Source organism: Siphateles boraxobius, unplaced genomic scaffold, assembly GCF_051911475.1.
Source record: "Siphateles boraxobius isolate OS27281-9 unplaced genomic scaffold, OSU_SipBor_1 100, whole genome shotgun sequence".
NCBI lineage: Eukaryota > Metazoa > Chordata > Actinopteri > Cypriniformes > Leuciscidae > Siphateles > Siphateles boraxobius.
The window spans coordinates 2995151-3014267 of record NW_027508701.1 but is presented as its reverse complement, the minus strand read 5'-3'; the positions used below and the strand labels follow the sequence as shown (position 1 = coordinate 3014267).

General features: G+C 44.4%; 1 protein-coding gene across 1 annotated transcript in view; it reads right to left on the bottom strand.

Moving 5' to 3' along the window:
- Nucleotides 1–3078: 3078 nt before the first annotated feature.
- The window catches only part of LOC143746919 (uncharacterized), a 118728-nt gene continuing 102689 nt past the window's right edge, over nucleotides 3079–19117 (bottom strand). Inside the window, exon 3 of the mRNA XM_077239189.1 lies at nucleotides 3079–3779. Coding sequence (XP_077095304.1) covers nucleotides 3164–3779 — 616 coding nt within the window. The 3' untranslated portion in view covers nucleotides 3079–3163. The remainder of the gene's footprint in view (nucleotides 3780–19117) is intronic.

Below are 19117 nucleotides of genomic sequence, written 5' to 3'. Positions count from 1 at the left end.
AAAACCTGGGACATAGCAAATCACTTACAGTGAACTTTGTGAGTTGGAATGTGAACCATTCTATAAAGCGCAATAAGATCCTTACCCATTTAAAGAGGCTGGAGGCAAATATAGCATTTCTCCAAGAAACCCACTTAATATCAAATGATCACTATAAACTTAAAAAATCTTGGGTGGGGCAAATTTATCACTCTGATTTCCAGTCAAAATCACGGGGGACTGCGATTGTTATTAATAAGAACACCCCTTACTGCGTGAGTAATGTTCAAACTGATAGAGGAGGTAGATTTGTTATAATAACTGGTACATTATAAAATGTTCCCCTGATATTAGCGAATATGTATGCCCCCAACTGGGACGATGTATCATTCATAAAATCTATTTGAACCAATCTCCCCAATTTTACCACACATAAACTAATCCTAGGAGGAGACTTTAACTGTGTGCTCCACTCCACTATGGATCGGTCTTCAAAAACGCCCTACAAATTATCCAAATCTGCTATGTTTATTAATACTTTTTTAGAGACATACAAATTCTCTGATCCCTGGCGTTTTTTATATCCAAATATTAGACAGTTCTCTTTTTTTACCCAGTACATTATTCATATTCACGAATCGACTACTTTTTAATAGACGACAAACTTTTAACTTCTCTAACTGACTGTAAATATGAATCTATTGTAATCTCGGATCACAGCCAAGTGGTTTTAAAATTAGCTTTTCCCAAATCGCCAATTCGGAGGACATGGCGCTTTGATAAATTAATTCTTTCTGATTCATCTTTTGTTGATTTTATTAATAATAGAATTGACCTTTTCTTATCCATCAATGATACCCCAGATATCAGTAAAGCCACACTTTGGGAGTCTTTAGAAGCCTATATTAGGGGGGAAATAATCTCTTTTTCATCATGGTAGAGGAAAAAAAGAAGCCAGCAATTAAATGACCTCATCAATCAGATTAAACAATTGGACTTGAAATTTGCAATCAATCCCCTACCCGCACTTTTAAAGGAAAGAACAAAGCTACAGACAGAGATTGATCTAATAACATCTGAACAGGCAGAGAGACTTCTGCTTCAATCTCACTCTCAACTTCAGTTATCCAGGGTATATACAGGGGGGGGCAGTGAGCACAAATTATCATTCTATGCAGATGATCTGCTACTATTTATTACAGATCCGCATAATTCTCTCCCTCATGTTATGATGGCATTTGAGCGTTTCAGTTGTATTTCGGGGTATAAACTCAATCTTTCTAAGAGTGAACTATTCCCTATAAATTGTGCAGCAGAAAACAAATCTTATCCATTTACAGTAGCTCCTGATAAATTTACATATTTAGGTGTTGTTGTTTCGAGGAATATTTCTGAGCTGTTTAAGCTCAACTTTACTCCCCTCTTGGAACTAACTAGGCTATCCCTTGAGAAATGGTCTAAGCTTCCCATCTCTCTGATTGATAGGATCAACGCAAATAAAATGAACACACTCCCTAAATTCCTATATTTGTTCCAAACTATTCCTATTTATATTAAGAAATTTTTTTTACCCATTTAAATAAGATAATCTTTTCTTTTCTTTGGAACAAGAAGCCTCCTAGAATACGTTTGTGTTTTCTGCAAAACCCTAAGGAGCAGGGGGGGATGGCCCTCCCAAATTTTCAACTATATTATTGGGCTTGTAACCTAAGAGCTCTGACTTACTGGCAAGGGTCACATCCCATAAACCACTTACCAGACTGGGCCCGGATAGAATCCTCAGCCTGCCTTCCTTCCTCACTTCCAGCCCTCCTTTTTTCACCCTCACCACTTGGTCTAGATTCTCGCTTGTTGCACCCTATGGTTTGGAACTCCGTCCAGATTTGGGCCCAAATTCGTAAATTTTTTGGATGGCAGAGAGGCTCAATTTGTGCCCCAGTTGCCAGAAACCATCGGTTCACTCAACCTCTAAATGACCAGGCATTCTTGCTATGGCAAGAAAAAGGAATCTTAACATTCAAAGATCTTTTCACTGAGGGTTCCTTCTCATCTTTTGTGCAATTAGAATCTCGTTTTAAATTACCCAAAACACTTTTTTTTTTTAGATATCTAGAGGCACGCGACTTCACACGCAAGAATTTTATATCTTTTCCTTCCCTTCCCGATCCAAACCCTATTGACACACTTTTTCCTGATGACCCAGAGCAAAAATGCGCTATTTTTAGCTTATATATAAAACTTATAACATCATTATCCACTTCTGTTAATGCACAAAGACATTCCTGGCAACTGGACCTCAATATTTATCTGACAGATGAGGAATGGAATGAGGCTATATATAGAATCCACGGCTCTTCTATCTGTGCTAGACACAGCCTTATTCAATTCAAAGTGGTCCATAGACTTCATTTATCCAAGGCCAAGCTTGCAAGGATGTATTCCTCTGTTGACCCTACCTGTGCAAGATGTAAGCAGTCCCCTGCTACCTTAGCTCATATGTTCTGGTTATGTCCTAGACTGTCTGTTTTCTGGTCGCAGATTTTTGTATCTTATTCTAGAATATTCAGTAAAGATGTTTGTGCAAATCCTATAACTGCCATCTTTGGTATTGTGTGTGAAAAAAACACTTTTTCAAAAAGTGAATTGGACTGTATAGCCTTTACTTCTTTGCTGGCAAGGCGTTTAATTTTGATGAATTGGAAGCAATCCTTCCCCCCTTCTTTTAAACAGTGGGCCAGAGATGTGTTACAATTCCTGAGTTTGGAAAAAATAAGACTTAACTTAAGGGGCTCCGGGCCTAAGTTCACTGTCATGTGGCGTCCTTTTATAACATATCTCCAAAAACAATTATAACTGTAACTGGACGAATTGTAGCAGTCGTCAGGTTTTGCCTATGATCTACTGATGTTATTCTTTCTTTTTTATCATATATATATATATATATATATCTTTTTTTTCTTCTTTTTCTTTTCTTTATACAGTGTAAAAGCACAATGTATGTCTGTATACATGTTGTGCTGTTGTGTTGTTGGCTGTGTTATGTGAAAATGTGGGTTGATTGTTGTGTCAATAAAATAAAAATTAAGGAAAAAATGCGGTGTAATGTTCTTATTTCATTCAGTTTTTTTAATTTTATGTATAATCATTCAGTTACATTGTGGCATTTCACAGCAAAACAGCATTTTCAACACGTGAACCGCTTCTCTCCTGTGCAAGTACTTGTGTGAGCCTTAAGATTTCCTTTTTGTGAAAAACTCTTGCCACACAGTTTACAGATGAAACGTTTCTCTCCAGTGTGAAGTCCCATGTGAGTGTTGAGGCAACTTTTATAACTGAAACTCTTTCCACAGTGATCACATATAAAACTGTTCTCTCCAGAGTGAATCCTCATGTGGCAATTAAGGGTTACTTTACGTGTGAAACTCCTTCCACACTGATCACATGTGAACGTTTTTTTTCCAATGGACGGTCCATTGTGAATGATAATGTGATACCTAAGATTTAAAACAGTTGTGAAGCGCTTTCCACATTGATCACATATGAAAAGCTTTTCTCCAGTGTGAATTCTCATGTGGGAATTAAGGTTGTGTTTTTGAGTGAAACTGTTTCCACACTGTTGGCAGGTAAAACTGATCTCTCCAGTGTGAATTTTCATGTGGACTTTAAGGCTTTGTATTTGAGTAAAACTCTTTCCACACTGTTGGCATGTGAAAGGCTTCTCTCCAGTGTGAACTCTCATGTGGAGTTCCAGGTTTCGCTTTTGACTGAAATGTTTTCCACATTGACGGCAAGTGAAATAACTGTTAGGTTTGGTCTTTTGAGCTCTTTTTCGTGAGCGAGTCTTTTCCATCTTTGTGGATTTATCTCCAGTCATGAAATCATGTTTCTCATACTGATCTTTCTCTTCCATTCCATTCGGTTCTTGACTCTCCTCTTTCAGCAACATCAGGTCTAAAGCAAAAACAGACAAATAAAAGTTGACACCAGTTTAATGGCACAAAACAGCAGACATAAAAACCAACTCAAGGCATCAAAGCCTACTGAAATAAGTCTACTGAAAGAGGATTTGTCTGCAATCTTTCAGGACTTTCAAGCACTTTTTCCAGCACCATTTTTTAGTTTTCAAGGACACCATAAAATACATGTTACTATACTATACATAAAAATGCAGACTAAGGACATAAAATAAACTAAGAAAATCAGACGTATATTGTAGGGCTGGGGTAAACGATTATTTTTTTACGATTAATCTAGCGATTATTTTTTCGATGCATCGATTAATCTAACGATTCGTTTTTCGGTCCGATTCGATTTCGATTCTCGATTATCTCCCCCATTAATTGACTAATAGCAATTTATACGTTGATTTACATATGTGACCCGTCACAGAAACCAGGGACACAAGTCGGCAGCACAACTTTCGAGCAAAATGAGAAAGAAGAGTTTTTTTTCAAAATTGGTGATTTTCAATTTTTTGGAGAATCTGTTAATTGAAATCACGAAGAAGCCTCTCCATGTTTGAGATAGCAGTATTGGTATATTTAAAAGCTTACATTTTGAGGTTGAAATCGGCTTGTTTTCGGAGATTCTAGCATGCAGTAGGGGCGTGGCGTGTCATTGTCTGTGTGTATTTCCATACTGAATAACCCGGCGCTTTTGCCCCCGCCCTCCAAGTCAACCACATGGCTACTTATTATGCTGTGCTATGGCCGGCTCTCTCTGATATCAAAATTCAATGAAGATGGATGCCGCAAAGATTGTCGCAGACGAGATGAACCGTCTGGCAGTTACACCGAAAATGTTTTCGCCGCACTTCGTGGGCTCGGGAAACTGAACCGGAGGTATGGGCGCAGCGCGCTCGCCCTCAGTGCTTCAATACGGCGGCTCGGCTCGCTGACAGCGGTGGCTGGCTGTTTCATATGTGACGGAGAATCGAAATAGAGGATGCAGTTAAGACCTTTGCTGCTGCGATGAAGGCCTGCCGTGCGTGTTTCTGAAATGTAAGTTAAGCTTCATTTGCTCTTTAGTCGTTATTTAAGATGCTGAACCTGCTGATGATATAATGTGCTTGCGGACATTTCATTTGTGTGTGTATACGCACATAAGAAAGTGGTGTAAAGAGATTTGCAACAGTAATTTGAGGAGGTGAAATGTGATTATTTGGAAAATTGCAGAAATGACTGCTTAAAGAAAAATGCCAGCAGGCATTTGCCTCCTACATAAACTTTAATATTGTTGACATTTTGGGCACACGAGCGTTGCGTACTATTTGCGCTATATGTAGGCCTATGGCTTATTGGTCTTTGTTTGTTGTTGCTGGTTTTGCGTTATATGTATATGGCATATTGGTCTTTGTGTGTTGTTGCTGGTTTTGCGTTATACTGTATGTATATGGCATATTGGCCTTTGTGTGTTGTTGCTGGTTTTGCGTTATATGCAGGCTATATGGCATATTGGTCTTTGTGTGTTGTTGCTGGTTTTGCGTTATATGTATATGGCATATTGGTCTTTATGTGTTGTTGCTGGTTTCGCGTTATATGCAGGCTATATGGCATTATTGGTCTTTGTGTGTTGTTGCTGGTACGTTGCAAATAGAGGGGCAGCACAATTGTTTTTCGCCTAGTGCGGCAGAAGTGCACTCATTCGAAGTGTAAAAAAAGCTGTAAAGCACATGGAGGAGCTTTACAGGGGGTATGGCTTATCTAAATGAGATGTAAATGAGCCCTATTGTCACTCCCAGCAGCAGAGACAGGTGAGAACTGCACAATCTTTAGCTCGTTTTCTCCTCTTTGAGCTTTTTTAAGTGCCTACTTTAAAATGGCCACAACTTCTCCAAATATTATCAGATTTCCACATGTTACACATCGTTGGAAAGCTTGGATATTACACTCTCAGAATCTATGAATAACTCAAAATGCCCCAGAACCGACTTGTGTCCCTAGTTTCCGTGACTGGTCACATATATGAATGAAAAAAACATGAATTCCTTAACATTGCAATATATGTTAATTGCTCTTAAAATTCCAAAATAAAACACTATACAAGTGCAAAGTAATGCATTCTTATTCAGAGGTAGCATTCAATAAAACCTTGAAGCCTTGAAAACACATAGGCCTAGCTTACTGAAAAAAGTGCAATCTGTCACGACACATTAAAGAGCCAAAAAATTGTAGGCCTATTTATTGTTTAATTTTTTTTGACTGACCAAATTTGAAAGTTGAGACTTTATTAAATGTTACCATCTTGGTACTGTCTGTCAGCGCATTGTCAGTGTCCTCTGTGTATTTTCCACGACATTAATAGCTATAAGCGCATACTTGCAGCAGTCTCGCACGCGCTTAGAGCTCGTGTGAATTGCACATATAAAATGACCTCGATCCATCAGGAAACGCCACATAGGTCGCTGCATTTCACTGCGCTTCAAGACATTTTTTCCTTTTGCGCGAAGAACCCATTCACCGGAGATATGTTAAAAGATATGTGCATTCATGATTATTAGGTTGCCGGTATAATAATCATCCTGGCGCCGGGTCTGAGTGAGTCAGTTACTCTTTAAAATAAAATACTTTATTTTACTCATTTAAGACTGCTCTTATGAGGACACTCGACAAAACGGACAGTTTTTTTTTCATAATTTGTGTGTGGTTTGCTGATTGTATTTTTTCATAATTTGTGTGTTAAGGTTCGTTCAAGCCAGAAAGAGAACTCGATACTGACACACATTTTTCTGTGGGCTTTGTGTGTGTATACTTTGGAGGAGCGAGTGCGTGCCGCCTTGCACTTCTGATAGTCTGAGGAGCCACTCGTGTTGCTACTACTCTCCGGCGCCGCCATCTTTGTTTTGGGTCTGACAAATCGACAAGCATATTTTGCGTCGACGCGTTGTCCCAGCCCTAGTATATTGTGACATGAGGGCAACGTGGTTGTCAGCTGTCAATCATGTCATTGGCAAATAAGGTGCACATTTTGTATGCCTCCCTAATCAAACACTCCAGATTCAACTCATTAGTAGAGACTTCTGAAGTGGGTGTACTATATCAACGAGGACTGGAAAGTTAAATCCGCTGTCCTACTAACACAAAGTTTGCCAGGCCAAAACACAGCTGACAACCTCACACCAAAATGAATTGATGCGGTGGAGACTTGGGGACTTACTGGGAAAGTGTCTGCATGTGTTTACAATAATGCATGAAAATTGTGGCAGCAAACTCTCCCGGATGGGTGCAATGGGACTCAGTAGCCTGTTTTGTACATACAGTACACTTCAGCTGGTGGTTAATGATAGTTTTAATGTGTTTGTGCATCGGGTTATCATTACAGCTGGGCAGCTTGTCAGGCACTTACACCACAGCCCCCCTACATGCAAGGCACTGGAGACAAAACAAGAACAAATGAAACTTCCGAAACACCAGCTCATTCAATCGTGCAAAACAAGATGAAACTCAGTGTGTGACGTGTTTGGAAGACTTCTTCAACAACGCTGGGCTGTTCTGTCTGACTGAACGGTAACAAAGCTGCAAGAAACCAGAACCTTCGAGATCCGAGATGAATACTGGCAGAAAATGGCAGAGAATGCGCCAGTGTTGGAAACCTTAAAATGTCAATAGAAAAGAACGTGTCAATTTCCAACATTTACACCATTACATTTAACCTCCTAAACATATACCTGATCTGGGCCGAGGACGACAGCAAAGAGTGACAGTTCAAGGCAAAGGTTCAGAAGTCCTTAAATGACCGCATGCGGGTTATTGTTTTTTTATTATTAGCCTTTATTAGTATTCCTTTGAATTGGTATAACTTTCATTAAAAATATCCTGTTGTGTCACTAGTTATAGATGAGTTGGTGGTAAAACCAGCCCTGACCGCCTCTTCTGGACCCTCGTCATAAACATCTACCCTCTTTCACAAACTGAGAAAAAGAAGCAGAAAAAGCAAAAAATGATGAGACAGTACTTCAAATAGTCAAGTTTGTTTGTTTAGTTATAGTTTACCACCATGCCAGCTACCTTGGCTATATTCATGGAAAGAAATATATTTAAAAAGATTCAAATAGGTTTTTAAATTTTCATTAAAAATCTTTTCATAAGAGTCAACTGAAAATTAAAGAATTCTAACAGAGTTCTATCACAGTCCCATCAAAATATGCTTCAGTGATAATAGAATCTGACATGAGGGGCATAAAGGAGAATCTTCACCCGTTAACAGAAACATACGAGTTAGTCTGGAGTGCCCTATTCGACAGCATGTTTAGGTAATATAATCGCAGTGATTTCAAAATTACACAACGTTTTACACCAACCACAGGATTGATTTTGTAAAGTTTGTTTGTCAGCTTTTTAATTCAATGCCCTGCTACCCAACGAAAAAATGACTTTAAAATTCTGTGCCTCCAAGGACCGCAAACCATTTCAAATTTCCAAAAATACTGGGAAGATGCCAGAGCCTATAGACAGGATTTTAAGATTGTTTAAGTTTGAATATGCTGCAATGCCAAAATGACAGCATTGGCTTCTGCAGTGAAAACTGAACTATAACGAGTAATCTGAACTCGATCACAAATGCCAGCTGAAACATGATCTCTAGACTTCAACCCATCTGTATATATTGGGATGTAAGATGGACAACATTCTCGGATACTTAAGTTCTTTGTAGTAATCATTTGGATGAGCTTTGATCTTATGATTATGATTGTATGATCGTATTACTGCAAAAGTGTGTCTGGCTCAGTACATTTATATCAACTTTTATATGTTCCAGGTGGGGTTTAATCCAAAGGGACGAATACTCCATAGTTTTTTGTCATGCAGCAAAGAGATCTGTGGTGAAAACTGCTTGATAAACTAGATTATTTTTGTTGGTTGATAACTTTGTTGTGTATTACATTGCTAATTTAAGACGTCTATTCTCCAAGGAGGGGTCATTTGCCTCGACATACAAACTTTGAATTGGTAATGGTCTGAAGCCTCCAATAGATAGACATACTATATAATGCTATAGAATTTAGCATAACTGAGTTCCCCCTTTTAGTTTTAGCTGCTACCTTTAAGATATTCATCACATTAAAACCATTGCCTTTCAAATTCTTGTTCTTAAATTCAATTTATTACCAAAGGTTATACCAAGAAATTGTCTCTTTGACAACTTTGATAGGATCTCCATCCAAAAACAACTCTGGTCTAGATGGAGAGAGCGTAGTTGGCAAATATGTATACAAAGAGTTTCGGTTTTTGAGAAATGGGAGCTCGAGCACAAGTTCTACCGGGAAGACTCAAATGTCACGTCATTCATTACCCACAGATCTAGCCAGTCATCACTCAACATCTGGAGTAAATAAGTTCGATTCACACTCATTACTACGTTCGCAGATACTGACGTAATTTTCACTATTAGACACTAAACCATAACTTCCTTCAGGAGGCCACATTGATGGACCCTTGCTTTAAAGGCAGGCTGGAAGTTGGTGTTGCAGAAGCTTGGGATATGCTTGAGAAAGCAGTGATTGAAAATGCCACGGCAGCTCAGGTATTTTACTGCATGTTTGTCAGAGACAGTGTACTAATTGTTCCACTTTTTTCATATGCACTGTGTCCATGCTCATGTTACAGTTTTTGTAATTAAGTATTGCTGTTTTATGGGCACTCTTCTACACTCGCACACTGGCCTATCGGGCTTCTTTCACAACCAACTCTGCCTTTCTCTTACCTCAGCCTATCGTGGCAGTATACATGGCCTACATGGCTTTTCGTACTCCGGCCTAATGTGGCAGTCTTTCACAGCCTACGTGGCATTACTCACAACACTTTAGGCAATGGCCTAACGATTTGCTCTGTTTAATGATTGTAACACCAATGTCAATGTCTGTTTATTTCAATAATATAATCTATTTTCTTTGCCTAAATATTTTAGGTACTTCATCAAAGGAATACTGCCCAATTACTTTTGCAATATTACCTATTTTGATACTAAAAGGAGTCACTAATATATCTGTCTCTGTGTCAGCATGATAAGATATGAATATGTGTTTTATATGAAGACATCATGCGCATGATTCCTGTGACAGACTGCGTGTCACACAGCTGAAAGCCACACACACACACACACACACACACACACACACACACACACACACACACACACACACACACACACACACACACACACACACGCACACACACACACACACAAGTGAGAGAGAAAGAGAGAGAGAGGATAAAAGAGTTGCTGAGGAAGTTTAACTTTGTCACGTCATCTTGTGACTTTATTAAACACAAACGTCAAACATACACTGTATAAACTCATGTTCTTCCAGCACTGATATATAAACATTCTTACATCGAGACACATTTACTGGAGAAGAAGCAAAATGACTGAAGAAATTAAGACTTGTTTCCTGAAAGAAAAGAGCAACACATCTTCTAATGGAGTCTGAAAAATAATCTTAATTCAAAGAGAAAACAAGATTATTTTCTGACTATATCGGTAGATATTTGTTCTTGTTTTAAACACAAACTCACTTCATTTTGATCATTTTTTCTTAATATCTTCAGTCATTTTGCTGGATATTAAGTTACTTTGAAACATTTTCAGTCAGAAATGAAGAGACAGAAAGTCTGTGTAAGTGCAGAAACTGCTGAGATGATGACGAGCATTAAAGGCATTAGTGAAAGTTTAACTCGCACATTTACATATAAGCTTTATTTCTTCACATCCAAAACTATTGCATATAACACAAATGTTTATGAAATGTTTCTGTTTCGAGCCTGTGCTTCTGAACGCTTGACTGTGTGTCTCATGATGCAAAACTTCACAACTTCCTGACACACGTTCATTCCCTCGACAGATTCAGATTCACTCCTGACAGTAGAACTGAACTCTACTGAAGATTCTAGTAACATTCTATTACAGCGATAGTTCACCCAAACATATATACCCAAACTAGCCCATGATTTACTCGCCCTCAACTCATCCTAGTGTATATGACATTCTTCTCTCAGACGAATACAATCAGAGTTATATTAATAAATGTCCTGACCCTTCTAAGCTTTATAATGTGAATGACTGTTTATGTTTGCAAGTCCATAAAGTGCATCTGTCCATGATAAAAGTGCATCTGTCCATCATAAATGGTTCACCATCATGGTTGGTGGTTCAACCGGGTTCCACTTGACCAAGTGTCGGGGTGTCCATGAGCAAGACACCTAACCCCAACTGCTCCCGACGAGCTGGGTGGCGCCTTGCATGGCTGACACCGCCGTCGGTGTATGAATGTGTGTATGAATGGGTGAATGTGAGGCAAATATGTAAAGCGCTTTATATTTAATTTTGTATTTATTGTCAACTCAGTGCAGCAGCTAGCAGACCTAGAGCAGGCTGTCTAGCGTGCTCATTGGCTGCCCTGCGGCAACTGCAGCAGCCTACCAGCGAGCCCAGGGTGACGTCACGTCCAATGAAGGGCGCTCGCGCCCTCAACGCGTCCTAGCCCACCAGAATGGGCGTGGCTAGGCGTATATACACGGGGCTTGGAGGCTGAATCTCTGGTTTTCATCGACTGAAGCGAAAGAGCGCTCGTGGCGCGAGCACGGCAGGTTACGCAAGTTTAGCTTCCGCTACGGGAACCCTTTGTCAACGCCATGCGCACCAGCATCCGCTACATGAGTCCCAGAGAAGCTCGGGGAACCCAGATGAGCGGGAATAAGCGCATGCACATAAGCACTCACAGGGAATACAGAGCGGCGATGCCGGTCAATGTATAAGCATATAGCACATAACCTGATACAGTGCAGCTCAACCAGAAGAGCTGAGTCATATGAGAGTAGCCTGCGCACGATAATACCTGGACAGAACTGACCTCTCACTTATACTGACAGCAGTTTAGCTTGCAGGGCGGGAACTTCCAGGTTATAGACAAAGGTAGACGGGGAGGCCCAACCCGCCGACACACATATGTCATGAACAGAAATTCCGCTGGACCATGCCTACGAAGAGGCCATGCCCCTGGTGGAATGAGCCCTGACGCCCAAAGGGCATTGCAGACCTTTTGACGCATAAGCAGCCGCAATAGCGTCCACTACCCATCTGGATAGGCTCTGTTTCGAGGCGGCATGACCCTTGGTGTGCCCTCCAAATGAAACGAAAAGCTGCTCCGAGCGCCTGAAAGGGCGGAGAGCGTAATGTAAACCCTCAGCGCCCTGACCGGGCAGAGGAGATAGCATCGCTCTCACTATTGGATGCAGGCAGAGCCGATAGGGAAATTACTCTGTGCTCTGAATGGAGTGCTAATCACTTTAGGAACATATCCGTGTCTAGGTTTGAGGATGACTTTTGAGTCATTCGGTCCGAACTCAAGACACGCAGCGCTGATAAGACAGCGCGTGTAAGTCCCCTACACGTTTGACTGATGACAGCGCGATCAGGAAAACGGTTTTGAGTGACAGGTGTTTTAGATCCGCAGAGTCTAAAGGTTCAAAGGGGTATGCTTTCAGGGCCTCGAGGACCAAGGAAACGGACGGGGGGCGCGGGGGATTCATCCTCCTAGCTCCTACAAGGAAGCGGATGACAAGCTCGTTCCTTCCTAATGACTGGCCGTGCATCGATTCTGAGAACGCTGCAATGGCCGCCACATATACTTTAAGCGTGGAGGGGGACCTGCCCTTGTCCAACAGCTCTTGGAGGAACTAAGCAACCGCGAGACCCCACACCTTCGTGGGTCCAGGTTTTTGTCAGCGCGCCATTCGGAGTACATAGACCATTTAGACGCGTAGAGCCTTCTGGTAGAAGGAGCTCTAGACTGCGTTATTGTGTTCATTACTGCGTCTGGCAGGGCAACGGGTATCCGTTGATCAACCATACATGAAGAGACCAGCGCTCTGGATGGGGATGCCAGATCGAGCCACGAGCCTGAGAGAGGAGATCCGCCCTCACCGGAATTGGCTACGGGGCTGTCTGTGACAGCCGCGTCAGCTCCGCGAACCAATTCTGGTTCACCCATCGCGGGGCTATGAGGAGCACTGAGTGGCGCGTTTCCCTGATTCTCTTGATAACCTGTGGCAACAGAGAGACCGGAGGGAAAGCATATAGTGGGCGGCTGGGCCAGGTTTGGGCCAGCGCATCCTCGTTCTTTGAAAAGAACTTCGTGCAGTGAGCGTTGTCTTGTGACGCAAAGAGGTCGACCTCCGCTTAGCCAAAAGGGTGCCATAGCAACTGGACTGTTTGGGGGTGCAGGGACCATTCCCCCGGGGGAACATTGTCCCTGGACAGTTTGTCTGGGCCGTCGTTCAGGTGGCCTGGCACATGCGCAGCTCTAAGCGAGCGCAGATGGCGTTGAGACCAAGCGAGGAGGCGTTCTGTCAGATTGCAGAGGTTTCTGGCTAACCTGACAAATATGAGGCTGCACATTGTGATGTGCGAGCGGCGCCGTGGGCAAGGCGCATACCAGTAAGCGTAAGCGCCTGTGGGCGGTCACGAGACTTACGTTCATAACCGGTTTGATATGAGGCTGCACATTGTGATGTGCGAGCGGTGCCGTGGGAGAAGTGCATGTCGGTAAGCGCGAGTGCCTGCTAGCGGGCACGGGACTTTTGATCATAACCTGACAGATATGAGGCTGCACATTTTGATGTGCGAGCGGCGCCGTGGGCGAAGTGCATGTCAGTAAGCGTTAGCGCTTGCGAGCGGGCACGAGACTTACAACCTGCTTGATATGAAGCTGACCTGGCCGTGTAATAGAGCGGGCAGAGGATAGATGTGGGCACCGACACGTGGGCACATCTCCTACAGTTAACACCTGAGCTGCATTTGCCAGCTTTGTGAGAGTGGGCTCTGTGAGTGACATGGGAAGTGCTGTGTAGGGGTGAGCACTGGGATGTGGGCACCTTCTCTACACTTAAGACACCATCGGCGTGAGCCCAATGTATCCCGTCGCGCGCGCCCTGGGTGCTTGAGTTCGGCGGCTCGCTGACAGCGATGACGGGCTGCTGCACAAACGACGACCCTATTGCTATGAATGTGGAGCGCTTTGTGATCACTTGTGATGCGCGAGCAGCGCCTTGGGCGAAGCGTTAAGCGTGAGTGCTCGCGAGCGGGCACAGGACTTACATTCGTATGTGACGCCCCGATCGCTTGGGATGGGGGACGTTTTGTAGATGCGCGAGCGGCGCCCGGGGCGAGGTGTTTATTAGTGAGCACGCACGCGATTTAGACTCATATGCAACGACCCGATCGCTTAGATGGGGAACGTTTTGTGATAACCTTGTGACGTGCGAGCAGCACATGAAGCGCGTGTCAGTAAGCGTGAGTGCTCGTGAGCAGGCACGGGACTTACATACATACGTGACTCCCCGATCACTTTGGATGGGGGACGTCTTGTGACAGCACTGAGCGGCGCTCGGGGCGAGGTGTTTATCAGTGAGCGTGAGCGCTCGTGAGCGGGCACACGATTTACACTCATATGCAACGAACTGATCGCTTGGATGGGGAGCGTTTTGTGATAACCTCGTGACGCGCGAGCGGCGCGTGAAGTGTGTGTCAGTAAGCGTGAGCGGGCACGGGACTTACATATACAGCCTGATCGATATGAGGCTGAATTGGCCGTGTGACAGGCTTCTCAAGATCCAGCGATGCGGAGAACTTCGCTGAAGAGATGAAAATCATAGATTCAGCCTCCAAGCCCCGCGTATATACGCTAAGCCACGCCCATTCTGGCGGGCTAGGACGCGTTGAGGGCGCAAGCGCCCTTCATTGGACATGACGTCACGCCGGGCTCACTGGTAGGCTGCTGCAGTTGCCGCAGGGCAGCCAATGAGCACGCTAGACAGCCTGCTCTAGGTCTGCTAGCTGCTGCACTGCGTTGACAATAGATACAAAATTAAGGATAATTTTTGGCTTCAATATCTCGAGAAGATGAATCTTTCCCATAGAGTAAGCTAAACTTACGCAATACGAGAGAACCTCTCGTAAGAGAACTCAATCAGCTCTAGTTTAGTAGTTCAGCGCACTGGTGAGGGAGTCAGCCAGAGTGAGAGTTAATGGACTTAAATCAACTGATTAGACAAAAATCCCTCAACAAGCACTACAAAATTATAAAATAACAAATTATACAAACACTTCATATAATGATTTGTAGATTTTACATATCACGTCGTCATGAAAACATTTGCGATTTGTTCAAGTTTTCATTATTAATCATAATATTTGTGTTTTCGTTGTATTTTTACTGTTTTGAGCAGCGGGATTCATCAGCGCGCGGTGATTCAAGCGCCTCGAATCATTGAATCATTTGCAAAGCATTAGATTCAATTAACTCGGGAGTTTCGAAAAGCTCCTTTTCTCCATCACGACTTTTCCAACACCCGAATTCGTCTTTACGATAAACTGATAAACGATATAACTTGCGCGAAATGAGATGCACCTTTTCTGTTACTCACATGTGAATATGCTTTACTTACACAAAAACGCAATATTTTTACATTAAGCGTATTACAAAGATATGTTTAATAATACATGGTCGCATACCTCTTGAAAAAACTATCAAATCGATGTTTATCGATTTAAACACGTTAAATGCATAAAACAATAGGTTACTATCGTAACCCCGGTTCTCTGAAACATCGAGTGGAGAGATCCACCTATGGGAAGGGCATCCGTACCTGACCTCTGCAGAAGCATCCAATTGCACCAAGTCTGGCTAGACAGACAGAAGCGCGCAGCCAATGCCAGGTGAGGCCACACCCCCTCACCTAAGGGCATATAACACCTGGGCGCGCTGCTATTCCTCAGTAAGTATATTCGCTTCTCGTGCAGCAAGCGGGGCAAAGCTGGTGGATCTCTCCACTCGATGTTTCAGAGAACCGGGGTTACGATAGTAACCTATTGTTCTCTTTCATCATCTCGTGTTCGAGATCCACCTATGGGAGAGACATGGACAGCTCCCTGATTGCCCAATACACTCACAGTGATGTTCTGAAAGCCAGAGAAAGACGGTCACCCCGGGGAGGCGGTGCCTGACACGTCCATTAATCATGAACCTGCAAAGGTGACGCCACACCGACTGCTGTGGACACGCAGGACATGAAGCATGCATGAGACACATACATGAAAGTACCCCCAACCCACCAAGGCACATAAACTAAACCCATAACGGGAAGTAAATGTTTGGTGGCAAGAATGAACATGACCAGCCGGGCCATTCACTCTTATTGGTTTCAACAGGGTACAGGGAAGAGCTAAGAAGACCCAACCCCTAAAACCGAATGTGCTACCAAGGTTCTGGTGACATCCAGCCGGTAGTAACGCACAAAGGTATGAGGAGAAGCCCAACTGGCAGCGGAGCAGATGTCCTGCAGTGACACTCCCCTAAACAAAGCCCAAGAGGCGGCTAAGCCCCTTGTGGAATGAGCTCTGATGCCCCTTGGGGGCTGCACTCCCTTTGCTTCATAAGCCATAGTTATAGCGCCCACAACCCAATGTGAGAGGCGTTGCTTCGATATGGGACTCCCTCTGTGCGGAGGGGCCCATGAAACAAAGAGCTGGTCGCTCTTCCGGAAAGCGCTGGTCCTGGTCATATAAGCCTGTAAAGCACGGACTGGACACAGAGCATTCAGCCTCTGATCCTCCAGAGAGGTAAAAGGTGGAGGGTGAAAAGCGGACAGCTCCAACACCTCCGAAGTGAACGCAGGGAAGCACTTCGGCATGAAGGCCGGGTTAGGCTTAAGGGAAACCTTATCTCCACTGAGGGAGAACTTAGTGCACGAGGGGTGAACCGAGAGTGCATGTAGCTCACTGACACGTTTGGCAGATGCCAAGGCCAAGAGCAAAGCTGTCTTGAAGGACAGCAGCTTAAGGGAAATACTCCCCAGGGGCTCAAAAGGATGTTGAGACAGTGCTTCCAGCACCATGGAGAGGTCCCATTCCGGAACAGTTCTCCTGATGACTGGCAACGAGCGGCGTGCACCCTTCATGAATCTGCGGATTAGAGGGTGCTCCCCGACAGTAGAGCCCTCAAAACCCACATGACAGGCTGAAATCGCAGCCAAATAGACCTTAATGGTGGAAAAAGACCTCCCTTTTTCCATGAGGTCCTGAAGGAAACACAAAATATCAGGAACTGAGCACTGATAAGATGTGAGACCGCGCCCATCGCACCACCCTTCGAACACGTGCCACTTACAGCCATATAAGGACCGTGTAGAGACGGCCCTGGCATTCTGAATAGTGGCGACCACACGCGGCGAAAGCCCAAGTGCGTTCAGGTTCGTCCTCTCACGGGCCAGAGAGCCACCCTGTCCGGGTGGGGGTGGTAAATCTCCCCGTTGGCTTGGGACAATAGATCCGTGCGAACGGGAAGGCGCCACGGCTCGGCGTATAACAGAGGAATTATCTCCGCCAGCCATGGTGCCTTGGGCCACCTGGGTGCTATCAGAATGAGAGACAGGCCCTGCTCTCTCACCCTGGCCAATGAGGGAATTATCAGGCACAGGGGAGGAAAAGCATACAGGAGCACTCTGGGCCATGGGTGGGCCAGTGCGTCTACCCCGAGGGGCGCGTCCATGTCCCTTAGAGAGAAGAACATAGGACAATGGTAGTTTTCGCGCGAGGCGAATAGATCTACGCTCGCCCGTCCGAATCTCATCCATAGCATTTCCACTATCTGAGGGTGAAGACGCCAATCTCCGTAGATTGGGTTTCCCCTTGATAGCAGATCCGCACCTCTGTTCAGAATGCCCGGAACGTGAGTTGCGCGTAACGACAGGAAAACCCGTCTGCTCCACACCAAAAGCTTGTAAGCTAGAGCGTGGAGTTTCGACGAGCGCATGCCGCCCTGACGGTTGATATAAGCCACAGCCGTGGTATTGTCGCACCGTACTAGAACGTGATGTCCCTGCAGGCGAGGCAGAAAATGATTCAGAGCTTTCCAAATGGTTAAAAGCTCTAAATAGTTTATGTGCGCTGAACGTAGTCTGTTTGGCCACAGACCGTTCACCGTTCTGCCCTCCTGGGTGGCACCCCAGCCTGTCAAGGACGCATCTGTCGTCACAACTTTCCGCATCGTAACCGCCCCCAGAGGGGTTCCCCGTGCGTAAAAGTTCTCGCTCTCCCAGTGGCGCAAGGTCGCCGAGCAGGCGCGTGTCACTGTTACCGAGCGGCAAAGGTCGCGAATCGGGCTGAAATGTAGTGACAAGACCCATTTCATGAACGCCCTCATCCTCAGAAGTCCCAATGGCACAACTTGGGTGGATGAAGCCATGAGACCCTGTAGCCTGAGACATGTGCGATATTGCACTTTCGCCCCTTCTCTGAACTGCGTCAGACAGTTCATCAGAGAGCGAACGCGCTCTTGAGAGAGGCGCGCTCGCATGGAGACCGAATTCAACTCCAAGCCCAAGAAAATGACATTCTGACTGGGCGTGAAATTGCTCTTGCTCACATTCACTTGAAACCCGAGCGATGTGATGTGCGCGAGCACACGGTCGGTGTCCTGCAACACCTTCTCCTTTGATTCGGCTATGATGAGCCAATCGTCTATATAAGTCAGGATTCTCAGACCTGATATTCTCAGAGGTGCTAAGCCCGCCTCCGCGCACAGACAGAAAGACCGGGGACTCAAACTGAGTCCAAACGGAAGAACTGTGAATTCGTAACATATGCCCTGGTAGGCGAAACGAAGAAACTTCCTGTGCGGAGGATAGATGCTTATGTGAAAGAAAGCATCTTTCAGATCGACTGATGTGAACCAGTCGTTCTGTTTTATGGAACGGGCGAGTGCGCCTTGTGTCAGCATTCTGAAATTGTATTTCCTCAAATGTTTGTTCAACACTCGAAGGTCCAAGATAGGGCGGAGAGAGCCGCCTTTTTTCGGGACCAGAAAATAACGGGAATAAAAACCCTGGTTCATCAGATTGGGAGGTACCACCTGAATCGCTCCCTTGTTTAAGAGAGATGAAATTTCCTCTTTCAGAATGTGAGAGGCGTTCTCTTCCGTGTGAGAAAAGAGAATGCCGTTGAAATGCGGGGGTTTTACTGCGAATTGCAATCTGTAACCCTGCATTACTGTACGCATCACCCACCCGGGAGCTGAAACGGTTCGCCAAGCCGCTTCGTGACTCGCGAGAGCTCCCGCTCGGGCCAGAGCGGAGCTGTGTGA